We start from the raw sequence: 14,342 nt of genomic DNA, 5'->3' as shown, positions 1-14,342 counted from the left end.
TCCTTGGGTTTAAAAGGACACACATACACGCACACACACAATCCTCCTAAGTGCTTATACTTGCTGTAATCTAAATAAAATACAGCTCAAAGAATGCAACTATCATTTTTTAAAAATCAGCTCTTCCACAGTGAAAATGATTTAAAATTTCATTAAAAGACATAACTGTCTCAAGTTACCCAAATATAATGAAGCTACATTTTTCATATCACTTTCAATTACCCAATTAGACAAAACACTCTAAATGTCACAAGTAAAATGGCAACAAAAAAAAATTCAGCTGGCTACTTTTCCTAATTTACTCATATAAACAATCATTTCATTGTTAATAATTAGTAAATTTGAGAAAATTTGCCAAAAGCAAACTTATCTCCAGTAAACAGGACAAAGAAGAGGCCTCATAAGTTTTTAACTTTAAAAAACTTGGGCCGGGCGCAGTGGCTCACACCTGTAATCCCAGCATTTCGGGAGGCCAGGGCAGGTGAATCACCTGAGGTCAGGAGTTCAAAACCAGCCTGGTCAACATGGTGAAACCCCCAACTCTACTAAAAATACAAAAATTAGCCGGGTACGATGGCACACACCTGTAATCCCAGCTACTCAGGAGGCTGAGGCAGGAGAACCGCTTGAACCTGGGAGGCAGAGGTTGCCGTGAGCCAAGATCACGCCATTGCACTCCAGCCTGGGTGACAAGAGTGAGACTCTGTCTCAAAAATAAATAAATAAAAATCATTTAAAAATAAAATAAAAATAAAAACTGGGAACTAGCATTATTCCTATTTCCACACCTGTTTTCAACCCAAATCATTTTATTTCATATTGACCTCAGCTAGCTCAACAACACGTTACTAACTGGTTGGGCCTTTTTTTTTTTTAAGGTAACTATCAAATCAATTTTAAATATAAGATAATTTTCCAAAATGATAAATTTGTACTCGTATATCGATTTACTGAAACCACAGCAACCTGTCAATAACATCAAAGGATCTTAGTTTGAAGACGGTGAAAATAGGGTAATTATAGGTTTCTGGATGTTGGTCATTTGTCAAATTTTAAAATAAATTTTCAGAGACATGGGCAAAAATAGACATAAGGAAGTGCTGTCATCTTCTTTGCAGAGAGAGAACCTTAGAATATTCTCACAGAGAGAAAGAGAAAAGGAGGGGCCTGCTTGCCCCAGGGCACACAGCCTCAGAGTTCCACTCTTCCCTTAGAAAATAGGGAATAAATTACATGACTTCCTTTTATACGGTGGTCTAACAAAGTAGGAAGTCTCAGTATAATTAAAATAATCCTTCCTATGAGTTACTTTCAAGAAATAGAAGCAAATGAACTACGCAAAATAAGACTACAGGGAAATAAATAAAAGTACATGTATTTCTCCAACTGTTCTAGGTCCTTCATTCACTGCAGTTTGTTTCTTCTCTTCAGAAATAAACTTAACTGGCCGGGCACGGTGGCTCAAGCCTGTAATCCCAGCACTTTGGGAGGCCGAGGCGGGCGGATCACGAGGTCAGGAGATCGAGACCATCCTGGCTGACACGGTGAAACCCCGTCTCTACTAAAAAATACAAAAAACTAGCCGGGCGAGGTGGCGGGCGCCTGTAGTCCCAGCTACTGGGGAGGCTGAGGCAGGAGAATTGCGTGAACCCGGGAGGCGGAGCCTGCAGTGAGCTGAGATCCGGCCACTGCACTCCAGCCTGGGCAGCAGAGCGAGACTCCGTCTCAAAAAAAAAAAAAAAAAAAGAAATAAACTTAACTTTGTTAACAAAATACATTTGTGGATCACCATAAAACATGAGCATAAAGGGCTAGAGTCATTTTGTTCCTGTGCTTAGCAGAAAACTGAAATAATGGTCATAGAACCGTGGGCAATTAAAGAAAAATCTGTAATCTTCAACATAAATTCTTTTGAAAAATATGAAAAACTGTATGTTCACTGTTCAAATATGCACCCTTTTAGTCAAAATAAATAATTCCATCCATCCTTGCTTCAATGACACAACAGTTCTTATAAACTGCAACCTAAGATCCCACTGTGTCCTCTCAAATTAAATACAAATATGCTATAGGCAGTAAACAATGGGACATAAACAATGCATATTTTAGACAAGGAATATGATTTTTCTCCCCTTAATAATAATCAATAAATACAAACTTAATTTTCATATTTCATTTTTTATTAGTTTTTTTTTTTTTTTTCTGGTAGACAGTACACTTGAGAATTATACTGCACCAGGCATAAAGAGTAAGATTTCTACCACAGGGACATTTTGTATTCAGAATTCAATATAAATATTTCTAGTCAGACATTTCCATGGCTACAGATATTTGGTTCCTTGATTTATATGCATAGAAAGAAACAGTTGTCATAACTGTAAAAAGCAGTACTTAATAAGTACTTTTAAATGATTGGAACAGTTTTCCTTTAATATTACAATACTACTTATTTATTGGTTTGGAAACTAGGTCACCCTACATGATGTTTTGATTTTTCTCAAAGGCATCATGAGTACTCTGCTTATTCTTTCATTCTTGTATTTTTAGCCTTCTAGTTGAGTTAGGGACCATTTTATCAGAAATCATTCTAGCACTGTAATAAGAAAAGCTCTGTTAAGGGTAGATTATATACCATAATGATTTTCAGACTTCTTTTTATAAAAAAGGTATCTGGAGACTCTGAACAGGCACATGCATACTCAGGAGGAAGGGAACAAAACACGGAGGAGTGTGCCAAAGCACAAAACTTCCTTCTGGTCCTCACTGCCTTCAAATAAATACAAACATTTAAAAGAAAAAAAAATCTCACACTGTGATTTAAAAAAAAAAAAAAAAATCAGTATTTTCCGTGTTTCCAGGAACCTGTGGCAGGCTCGGAGATCAGTCGTCTGTCTTCCGGGCTAGCCTACAGAAGGTCCAGTTGTGCTCCACTGTGTTTTCATTGGCCCGCTCACTCATGTGATGCACCCGGGTGTTGCGGATCGTGAAACCTTGTTTTGTAATGTATTCCATCAGGTGGACCCTAAGAGAAACTTCCTGGTGATAATCACAGGGTCCAAAAGTAAAGGAAACCTGGCAGTCTCTGGTGTCCATCATGTGTTTATTCCACTTGGTAAAATAATTTGAGATGCCTTCTAGTAAGGAATGGACCTTGGTGGTGATGGTTAGTTGGGTTATGATGACAGCCACTGGGTTGGAGTACTTAGAAAGCTTCCGAGTACTAGACAGCTCCACAACTTCTTCAAAAGTATCCATGGGATACAAAGGCTTAGGATCATTGAGACACTGAATCAAGGGCTCAATCTGGTAAAAATCTGCTTCTTTCCGAAGCAGATCAAATTCCTTAAAATCCAACGGTAAGGTCAATTCTGAAGTTCTTAAGAAGTTGAGGACATATCGGAAAAGAGGTCCATCTCGATCAATAAAGTAATTGCCTTGAGGGTCTCGAGCTGTGGGGAAGTCCCCCCCAAACATAGCTCCAAGCATGGAATCCGGGTAACGCGTCAGTGTGGTGAGAGACGTTGTATACAAGTGTCCACCTACATTTAACGTGACTGGGTCAGTCATCTGAAATTTTTAAAGAAACGATCAGTCACCTGAAATTTTTAAATACCAACTTTGACAAATTAAGAAAGTAAGTGATACTGAGCAAAGCCCAAGATTCTTTCAGGCTATAATGTATTTAGTAATCCTCTAATGCAAAATGACTTTACTACCAGCAATAAACCCACCCAGATGAAGCGATCTAACATTTGCTTTCAATAGAAAAAAAAACAAGGATAAATCCAATTATGTAAAGACTTACGCTAAGAATCCAGGGCACTGACTTCCAGAGCCACATCATTTCAGGCCCATTATCTACAGAATGTTCAGGTCAGAATATATTGTGAGAAGGGAAAAGCCACGCTAAAATACACTTATTTTTTTCTGATTTTTTTTAAAGGCTTGCATTTTTCTGAACTTAATTTAACATAAGATAGAATTAAAATGATCTGATAATATAGACATTTACTTTCAGCATTTCTTTGGGTTTTTCCCCTTCAAACAAAAGGAATAAACTATGAAATTTGTTTTTAAAATAAAAATTTGGGCTAGGTGCAGTGGCTCATGGCTGTAATCCTAGCACTTTGGGAGGCCGGGGCAGGCGGACTGCCTGAGCTCAGGAGTTCAAGACCAGCCTGGGCAACATGGCAAAACCCCATCTCTATTAAAAATACAAAAAAAAAAAAAAAAAATTAGCTGAGCATGATAGTGCCTGAGTGGTCCTAGCTACTTGGGAGGCTGAGGTATGAGAATCACTTGAATCCGGGAGGCGGAGGCTGCAAGTGAGCCAAGATCACGCCACTTCACTTCAGCCTGGGCAACACAGAGAGATTCTGTCTCAAAAATAATTAATTAATTTAATTTAAAACTGTGCAGACTTAATCTTGGTAACTTTTTCATGGAAGTGATACTTTCAAATACTAAGTTAAAATATACAGTTTAGTCAAAAAATCATCACATACCCAAAAGCTAACAGCAGCCATAAAATTTCATAATCTGATAGTGTATTCACTTTTGTAACATTAATGTTGCAATCTGGCCTTTAATTTTGAGAAGCAAGCTTCTCTTAAAAAACATACCTTCAATTTTAGAAACACTACTTAAGAAAAAAACAGGCCAGGCGTGGTGGCTCACACCTGTAATTCCAGCACTTTAGGATGCCAAGGAGGGTGGATTACTTGAGCCCAGGAGTTGCTGACCAGCCTGGGCAACATGACAAAACCCTGTCTCTACAAAAAATACAAAATATTAGCCACACATGGTGGTGCCCACCTGTAGTCTCAGCTACTTGGGAGGCTGAGGTGGGACAATCACCTGAGCTCGGAAAGTCATGAGCCGAGATCGCGCCACTGCACTCCGGCCTACGCAAAAGAGCAAGACCCTGTCTCAAAACAATAAAAAACAAAAAAAAAGAAAGGAAGAAAGAAAAAAGAAAAGAAAGAAAGAAAAAAAAAGAAAAAAAAGAAAGAGACTTCGGGTACTAGGCAAGTAAAATATACCTTACACCAAAGGAATAGAAAAATAGGGAGACATAAGCACACACAAAAAAAGGAGTAGGAAAAGAGGCACTTTCTCAACCATTAATCTCCCAAACCACAATAAAATATCCTCCATATCATTACTCACTAGATCCTTTTGTAGTCACTATTCACGAAGAAAGAGTCTTCAGAGCAATATACTTTAAAAAATAAAAAATCACGTTACTTCTCCAGTGATTATAAAAAGTATTTGGAGAATCCATTTTGAGTTTGCTTCCATTAAAACACCAAAGACAGGACGATCGTTTGAAGTCAGGAGTTCGAGACCAACCTGGCCAACATGGTAAAACCCCATGTCTACTAAAAATACAAAAATTAGCCAGATGTGGTGGTGCACACTGATAATCCCAGCTACTCGGGAGGCTGAGGCAGGAGAATCTCTTGAACCTGGGAGGTGGAGGTTGCAGTGAGCCAAGATCACACCACTGCACTCCAGCCTGGGCAAGAGGGCAAGACTCCACATAAAAAAAATTTAAAAATAAAATAAAACTTTTAAAAACACCACACAAGACAAAAACAACCTCCAAACTACATCTAAACTAAGTAAAAGGGGGCAGAGAGGTTACACAAATTCACAATTTTCTTTTCTTATAAGATATACCTAAAAATACATGTTATCCTTATGTACACACAAAAATAATTCCCCAGCCTTCAAAATGCATCTCCAAGAAGCACTCACCATATAGCCCCAGTCTCCATTATCCATCTGCTCCAGTGATGCGTCTTCAAGAGCCCAGGTTTCAGGGAAACTTCAAGAGGAGAAAAACAGACATATGATAGCATATATTAACTATGAACATAAAGAAGAAAGGTTTTTTTCCACCCAATAGAGGAGGCCAAACACCAGAAAAACTACTCATCCTTGCTCAGCTGAAACCTACTGCAGGGCAAAGATCTGGGGAAGAAAGCATTCCCCTAGGGCCTTCATGTCCTGTATTCTTACCATAGAGAACCCATCTGGAACTAAGAGACTGAAGATTTTCAGAGAAAGAACTATCCGGTACTTAAGAGAAGGAGAAAGAGTCTAGGAAGCAACCCAGTCATTCAAATTCTACCTCTCTTCTTAGAAAATCAATTTTTAGAATTTATATAAGAGAACATTTGATTAACTCTACAACCTTATCCTGGTACAAACCTATAATGGTCCTCACCAAAAAGGTCATTTAAGAAAAAGGGAGGCCGGGCGCGGTGGCTCACGCCTGTAATCCCAGCACTTTGGGAGGCCGAGGCGGGCGGATCACAAGGTCAGGAGATCGAGACCACAGTGAAACCCCGTCTCTACTAAAAATACAAAAAAAATTAGCCGGGCGCGGTGGCGGGCGCCTGTAGTCCCAGCTACTCAGGAGGCTGACGCAGGAGAATGGCGTGAACCCGGGAGGCGGAGCTTGCAGTGAGCCGAGATTGCGCCACTGCACTCCAGCCTGGGCAACAGAGCAGACTCTGTCTCAAAAAAAAAAAAAAAAAGAAAAAGAAAAAGGGAGAGGCGGGGCGCAGTGGCTCCTGCCTGTAATCCCAGCACTTTGAGAGGCCGAGGCAGGCGGATCACCAGGTCAGGAGTTCAAGACCAGCCTGCCCAACATAGTAAAATCCCATCTCTACTAAAAATTCAAAAAGTTAGCCGGGCGTGGTAGCGGGCGCCTGTAATCCTAGCTACTCAGGAGACTGAGGCAGGAGCATCACTTGAACCTGGGAGGCGGAGGTTGCAGTGAACTGAGATTGTGCCACTGCACACCAGCCCCTGCAACAGTGCGAGACTCCATCTCAAAAAAAAAAAAAAAGAAAAAAGGAAAAGGGAGAAGGGGAAAACTTCTTTTCATCAGTGTTTCGGCTGTACAAGCCAGTCACCTGAGTAAAAGCATCAAAAATCATAAACCTCCCAGGACACCAGCATCCCTTTCCCAGAGAAATACATCAGAATGGTATTTATCTCATAATATAAAAAATAATAATAATGATGTTTTTTAATAATGATGTAATTCTCTTTGTACAACAATTAAATAGAAAGCGATTTAAATGCCAAACTGTTAAGAGCACAATTTGGGGCGAAAAGAACCTTACCAATACAGATGAGACTCAATCAGCCAGCACTCATGGAGAGCCAGCCTTAAGACACTGAGAAATGCTCAGATACTAATGATGCCAATGTGAATTTATTTTTATCTACAATTCAAAAGCACTTAAACAAACAGTTTCCCAGCTACTGAACTGCCTTAGTCAGTTCCCTCTCACACACTTCAATCCCAAATCAACCTGCAAAGCAAACTGCAGAGCAAATTTCTAAAGCTCTGGCAAGAGATGGTAAGAAACATGGAATTATTGGTATTCATCCAGGAAAAGCACCAGCTTTTTTACGTGGTCCTTTAACAGATCCACTTTTCCCACTTTTAGAGGAATCTGGCACAGAATTCCCAGAACAAGCCCTGGCTATAGAAGATCACAAAGGCTCTTTCTCAAAAGGTCACTCAGGCATGTAGAGAACATTTGCATAGCACAGCATGGGCTGAAATCAGAGCCTGAAGCATCTATTTCTCTACCTTGCAAATCCTTCAAAGCACACAAACTAAAATGTGGACCAGGCTATGGGGCAGTCAGTGTTTATTCTTTACACTCAGCAGCTGGATATAGATAGGCCTCCACATGCTATGGGGTGAGAAATGGAACAAATGTCTAATTCAAGACTGTTATGACAGTCTTTCATTCCTCTGGCTTGCTTCACAAATAGTATCCGAGGTAAACAGGACCAAGAAATGGGCTTTGCCAATTTGTCTTGCCAGGATCTGATTCAGTTACTGATAACAACAGATTAGCAACTGAGCAATTTAAAAGGCCACTCATCCAAAAGTGCTGGTAAGATGCTCATCTTTGGCATTTTCCCATCACCCAAAGTATTCATTCCTGACAGCCTCAATAATCATTCATTCAACCAACAATTATTGTGGGTTATCTATGGAGTGGAGGGGATGCCTATGTGCAATGTGGATACACAGAAAGAGGAAAAGAACAATCTTTGCCCTCATGGAGCTTTCCATCTATAATGGAAGGCAACATGCAATGACTGAAGTACAGAACAGAATTCAAAGCGCTATGTAACAGATGGACCAGCAGAGGCCTGCAAGAGGGGAAAAGCAAGATTCCAAATGGGAAAATGGAGGACCTCTGGGAAGAGCCCGCTCAGTTGAATCCTTGAAAGAAAATTTGGACAACCTAAGAAGGGATTCTAGAAAGAAGAAACAATTTAAAAGACAGGGGCATGAAAAACTTCTTCCCCCTACAACATTCCTGATACCAGTAGGCTGAGCATGGATTACTATCCTCATCTTAAAGATGCAAAACAGAGAAACAAGGCAGATTAAGTGACTAGCTGGAGGCACCACAGCTGGGAAGTAACTAGATAAGAACTCGCATGTTCTGACTCTTAGTCTAGATTTTTCCATAAATCCCCTCCTAGGGTAGAAATTGAAAGAACAGAATCCAAGAGACAAGAAATTGAAAAAGATTAACTTTAAACTCTCTATAGCCATCTATTAACCCTATCCACCCAGTAGGGTTTTATTTACAAATTTTACAGTAACTCAGCCTAACTAGTCATAACGGGTTTGTAAAAATTTTCCTGAGGCCCTCCCCCGCCACCAAAAAAAGGCAGGAACCCATTCAACTAGTGTGAATAATGGCTGCTGTCCTCTGTCTGTAGTGACATAAAGAACTCCAATCCATGAATATCCAAATGATCAAATAAGAAACAGAAGATCAAAGACAAGGAAAAAAGCAGACATCAATGTTGCAGCCGTTAACGAAAAGCCTGTCCACTATTAACCCTTTTTTCTTTTTTACTGCTAAATCAAAACAAGATAACTTCTTGAGCAGTTATCTAAAAAAAAAAAAAAAAAAAAAAATTAGATGCTGTCCCTGAATCTGTTCCACAGCAAAAGCAAAAGTTCCGGTACAAAGATGTAATGAAAGCTCACGCTTAATAATTCAGGAAAGCAATTATGGGAATCTACAGCCCATGTTTCTTAAAAAGCACCCAAAAGGCTTCCTATACTTGTGTATAAGATGCATCAAAATAAATTGAAGCAAAGTTGGCCGGGCGCGGTGGCTCAAGCCTGTAATCCCAGCACTTTGGGAGGCCGAGACGGGCGGATCACAAGGTCAGGAGATCGAGACCATCCTGGCTAACACGGCGAAACCCCGTCTCTACTAAAAACACAAAAAATTAGCCGGGCGAGGTGGCGGCGCCTGTGGTCCCAGCTACTCGGGAGGCTGAGGCAGGAGAATGGCGGGAACCCGGGAGGCGGAGCTTGCAGTGAGCTGAGATCTGGCCACTGCACTCCAGCCTGGGCGACAGAGCGAGACTCCGTCTCAAAAAAAAAAAAAAAAAAAAAAAAAAAAATTGAAGCAAAGTCACTATTAGTCACTTCCAATAACAATGACTAAACTGTCTAAAGAAATCAAATTGTTCATTAAAGAGTTCAAAGGGAAAAAACAGTATTGATTAGTTTAAATTTTATCTCTAGCTGCTTCTAAATATCTTCTGTGGAGATACTTAAATACAGCAAGAAACAAACAAACAAAAAAGCACGAAGAATTCCTTGTTATACAATAGCTGGATAATGATCAATTTCTGAATTCTGAACTGACGACCATTAGGAACATCTCTGAAATGATGCAGATGAATGAAATACAATCCCAAAGAATTTCCAGAATAGTTTCAATCTCTTCTACTAAATCATTTTCCAGAGCTACTAACAATTACAAAATGATTCATTTGCTTTTCATCTTCTCTCCCTTCTGGCACAGTCTCCAGTGGAGGGCTTAATGAGAAGTTAAATGACCACAAGACAGGCAGCAGAAGGAAGATCTTGAAATGGGTATCAAATAGGCCGGTTTTACTTGATGAAAGCAAATAAATATCTACTATTTCAGAAAATCTACCAGGAATGGTAACAATGAAAAATGAAAAAAGTTTTCCTTTACAGTGACTTTCCCTACTGAAACTAAAGATGGTTTTGAAAGACAGCAAACGCAACCAAGCACCAACAGCTATAAAGTTCAAAGAAGCCTCTGACCCTGTAAAATCAGTTCACCTGAAAAGATGTAACCTTTGATGCAAATAAAATTCTTGTGAAAACAACACTGACCACTCCCCAGAGAATATAAAGCAGTACTGAAAATTCACCCATGTTTAAGCTTCAAAGGTTATTGTGACTAATGTATAAATTCTGACAGTGTCATGTTAGCAGGTAATTAAGCTTAAGAAAACACATACTGAAGAATTTACAGAAGCCTTAAAAGAAAATATTAATTTTCTAAAGTAGTATATCTGAAGAATACATAATTCAGTAAGTTAATAACTTAAAAAAGTAACCTAAGAACCCTTAAATGCCATTCTCCCTGTCACTGCAGAATTGCAATTTCAGGCCTCATGGTTACGATGAACCAACCTAACAATATTCTGGGTTTATCATTCTTGCTATAGATTAAGAATTCTCCAGGGCAAAAGTCCTAATCCTGTATAACTACCTATATGTTGCAATAAAAACCTCCGAACTTCAATGAAAAATAAAAACTTCCAACTACTGACTTCCCAGAGTTTCCAGGCAGCCCTTTAAAATGCGTTTTTAATGAAACCTTCGTGTCTGGTAGTCAGAAAAGACTCAATAAACTCCCTCTCTCTATACTTACCTTCAAAATTGCCTTTTTACTGAGTTTTGCTCTTCTTGAAATGTGGGAGTTTGAAAGTGAAATACTTTTTATAGTAACTAGTTCAGCGACATCTAAAGGAGCCTTTGGGGTTAACATTCACATACAGGCCAGCACAAGTAGCCAGGCATACAAGGATAATGTGATTATGGTGTTACATTATCCTTAACCATACCACTGCAGAAATGGATTTTTCTCTAAAAGTAATCATTTTCTCTTTCTCCTCTCTCAACCATGTGGTCAAGAAGAGAGGAGTTACAGGTTTAAAAGTGACCTAATATTAAAAAGCTGTCACAAAATCGTAACACTCCTCTTAACCCTCAGTTTCCGAAAGGTAAGATGGGCTAATACCATCTTCCCAAAAGTAATTACACCATTTAGGCACTACACAAAAGCAAAAATTGGCCTATAAGAGTAACACATCACAGGACAAGGAAAGAGAACAGGTTCCCAGGGAGGTCCTGTAGTCGAATTTTGCTCCATTACTGATTATGAGACCCTGAGAAAATGACTCTTTATGCTCAGCTTCTTCTTTGGGGAAATGGAGAAAATAAAGGAGATCATGAATATAAAACCATCTGTAAACTGGCAAGTATTAGACAAACGTGAAAACACTAGTGGCAGCAGCATAAACAAAATTTCTATGTTAACATGAAAAACTTGAGTGTGAACAAAGTAATTTAGAGCATTGGCCTGGAGACGGCAAATATGGAGGAGGCAGCCTCTTAATTTGCTCTAAATCTCCCCGGGTCCTCTTTTTCCCACAGCTCCAGAAGGGAGAACTACATACAGGTAAAGGGGAGTGTCTAGTTTTCCCAGAGATCACCCAACATCTGAGCTCCTGATCTCAGAAGGAACTTCCTTAAAGCATGACTCAGGATTATCTCCAAGGTAAAGCTGAATCCAAATACATACATGTACTCCATTTTAAATGGACCCCAAATATCAAAATCCAAACGCACCGAAGGATTCATAGGGTTCACCCTAAGATTTCTGTAAGTAGTAATGCTTTGGTTAAAATATGATTTATGAAAATTCAAATCACAAAACTTTGGGATGGCATCCGTGGCTGTCCTGACCACTCCACTCCATCGTTCATATCTAAAGCATAGCACAAAATCAAGTATCTTTATGGACTGATGGTTTTCGGCCAAAGAGAAAATTCTCTCAACCTACCAACCCTGCTGACAAAACCATTTTCCTTTTCCTAGCTACATATTTATTCATTTGAAAACATCTCAATCTTGGGCTCAGGACTGTGCTACATGCTGTCCCCAAGCTTCTCTCCTATCCCAGGATGATTCAAGTAATAGGGCATTTGTGACAGCGAAAAAAAGAACATGCCAGGGGGATATGGAAGAGATGCTTAGGCTACCCCAAATATTCTTAGCCGAGCCGGGTCATCCCAGGTCACTTTGCCACCCAAACCTCTTCTATCACAAAGTCCTAAAATTGGATCCATCAACTTGTTCTAGAACTGGTATACTTGAACAGAAACATGATAACTTCAGCAGAATATCCAAACAGGATCTCTGTCACGTTTCATTTCCCCGTCCCACCCCCAGACACAGCCTCCACCACTGACAGCCCAGCAGGTGCTGCCAGGGCTCCCCATTACCACAGCCATTTATCACCTCTGACATCAAGCATTAAAAACGCCACCACACACACAAATCTAGGCATAAAGAACTCAGCTGCAATCTGAGTGTCTCTTCAGGGTAGAAAATCCCAAAGCCAGGGTTTTGAGTCCTGGCTCACGCTTTAAACTAGGGCAATTGGTGGCTAATAAGCGCAATCTCCCAAAAACAATCATTTTCGAGCACACCCCGAATGTCTCCGTCCGGGCCGTGCTTCGCTGCTGCCCCACCAGCGAAACCCCCACAAACCCGACCCGGCCAGGGGTAGGGCGGGCGATGCTCCGGGCCCGGACGAGGGGCGCTCCGCGGAGCTCCGAACCCGGGCCCGCAGAAACCGCGCATCCCCGCGGGCGGACCCCAGAACCCCCGCCCAGGCCCCGCCGCGGGCACCTCCGCCGCCGGCTCGTGCCAGCCCCGGGACGCGCGGTCCCCTCAACGCGGCCCCGCCGCCACCGCCCGGTTCCAGGAGCCCCCGCCCAGATAATCCTCTGCCCCGCTCCCCTGGCCGCTCCGCGCAGACGTCTCCCGAAACCCGGCCCTCCCAAGCCCCGGCCCTCCCAAGCCCCGGCCCCGCAAGCCCCAAGCCAGCCCCACTCACTGCGCGGCGGCGGCGGCGGCGGCGGCAGCGGCGGCGGCCGGGCCGGGAGATGCCCGCGGCCGGAGAGCGCGAGCGCGGGGACGAGCGAGCCCGCGCCCGGCGGCGGCGGCGGCGGCGGCGGCAGAAGGGACGACTGAGCCCGCGCCCGGAGTTGCGGCTCCAGCTGCCCGGCGCGGGCGGCGCCTTCCCAGCAGAGCCGTAGCGCCACAAGCGCGGGCGCCCCCTAACGGCAGCGCGGGCGGGAAGCCAGAGAGCCGGGCGGCCTTAGGAGCGAGCGCAGCCGGAGCCGCGCGGTCAAGACCGCAAGACCGCAGCCCCGAAGCCCCGCCCTGAAGCCCCAGTCCCGCCCCTTAGGCTCAGCTCAGAAGCCCCGAAGCCCCGAAACCCCGCCCCTGCGTCCCGCCTCCGTCCGCAGCCTGGGGTCCGCCCAGCCCCAGGCCCACTGCGTCCTCAGAGCTGGTGTTTCCACAGCTGTTTCTCCTTAGTCATTTCATGAACTTGTATGGGACCCCCACTATATCTCAGGCCTGGGGGTTTAGGAGATACAGCGGCTACCAAGACGCAAGCGGGTCCTAATGAAAGGAGAAGACAGACAAGAGTCAAGGAAACAGCTAATAGACAAAATAATGACAGGTTATGATCATAAGCGTTGGGAGAGGCGTGATTAGAGGACTTAGATGGAGAAGGGAAGGGAGCCCCTGCTTCAAACGCAGTAGCCAAGGAAGACCTGGACCCCGGACCTGCGGTCGGAGCCTCTCCTGCCTGCCCTGCACTGGGGAGACAACCCTGCGATGAGGCCTGTGAAGAAGCCCCCGCGGCCACCCCTCCGGCCTGGTGGGCAGGACAGCAAAGGACAGCTGGGCCCAGAGCCTCAGCAACACGGGCAGCCAGGTGGAGAGAAGGGCAGAGCCACCTTCAGCAGACGAAACGACCCGTGCAAAGGCTCTGGGGCCTGGAGGAGCTCGGCCCTAGATGAGACTGGCGCCGGTATTGTCCCCACTTCACCAGGAAGGAAGCCAAGACTGCAGAGGATGGGCAGCTCCTAACGCCTCAGGGCTAATTGGCCTCCATCCGTCCACTCGTTCCAAGTCCCATTCGCTTCCTACTAGCCAGGCCTCTGTCCCCTTCCGTTGGGACCGGTTACCTGATGCTGGGTTTAACCTTCTCCACCAGAATAACCACTGGCCTTAGAAACTTACTTGGGTTTCACGTCTGCATGTGTGTGAGCTAGCTCTGGGGTTGAAATTATATCAGCATGATCATCACAGTTGTATCTGATACTTGATTCTTCTCCAAAGCTCAAATTGATAGGTTAAATAAATGACA

At 43.0% G+C, this 14,342-nt stretch overlaps 1 protein-coding gene across 2 annotated transcripts; it reads right to left on the bottom strand.

Annotated features, from left to right (window-relative positions):
* Positions 1-2,162: 2,162 nt before the first annotated feature.
* Positions 2,163-13,102, bottom strand: KCTD6 (potassium channel tetramerization domain containing 6). 2 transcript variants are annotated; one of them, XM_015130532.3, is made up of 3 exons: positions 13,017-13,102; positions 5,761-5,830; positions 2,163-3,567 (listed from the first exon to the last, which is right to left on the bottom strand). In XM_015130532.3, the coding sequence occupies exons 2-3, from the start codon at positions 5,785-5,787 to the stop codon at positions 2,881-2,883; spliced, it is 714 nt and encodes a 237-aa protein (XP_014986018.1). In that variant the 5' UTR covers positions 5,788-5,830; positions 13,017-13,102; the 3' UTR covers positions 2,163-2,880. The 2 variants fall into 2 exon arrangements, with proteins under 2 accessions (XP_014986018.1, XP_014986019.1); XM_015130533.3 differs by lacking the exon at positions 13,017-13,102 and adding an exon at positions 10,764-12,830.
* Between the last annotated feature and the right edge of the window lie 1,240 nt (positions 13,103-14,342).

Source organism: Macaca mulatta, chromosome 2 (genome assembly GCF_049350105.2).
Source record: "Macaca mulatta isolate MMU2019108-1 chromosome 2, T2T-MMU8v2.0, whole genome shotgun sequence".
In the NCBI taxonomy this organism is placed as follows: domain Eukaryota; kingdom Metazoa; phylum Chordata; class Mammalia; order Primates; family Cercopithecidae; genus Macaca; species Macaca mulatta.
This window is presented reverse-complemented; position numbering and strand designations above follow the sequence as displayed.

What these genes read in the sequence shown, in the direction of transcription:
- KCTD6 (XM_015130532.3), bottom strand. Translation starts at nt 5,787, where the DNA reads ATGGATAATGGAGACTGGGGCTATATG. An exon ending in ATGGAGACTGGGGCTATATG is followed by an intron (nt 3,568 to 5,760) that starts GTGAGTGCTTCT and finishes TAAAAATTTCAG; the next exon opens with ATGACTGACCCAGTCACGTT.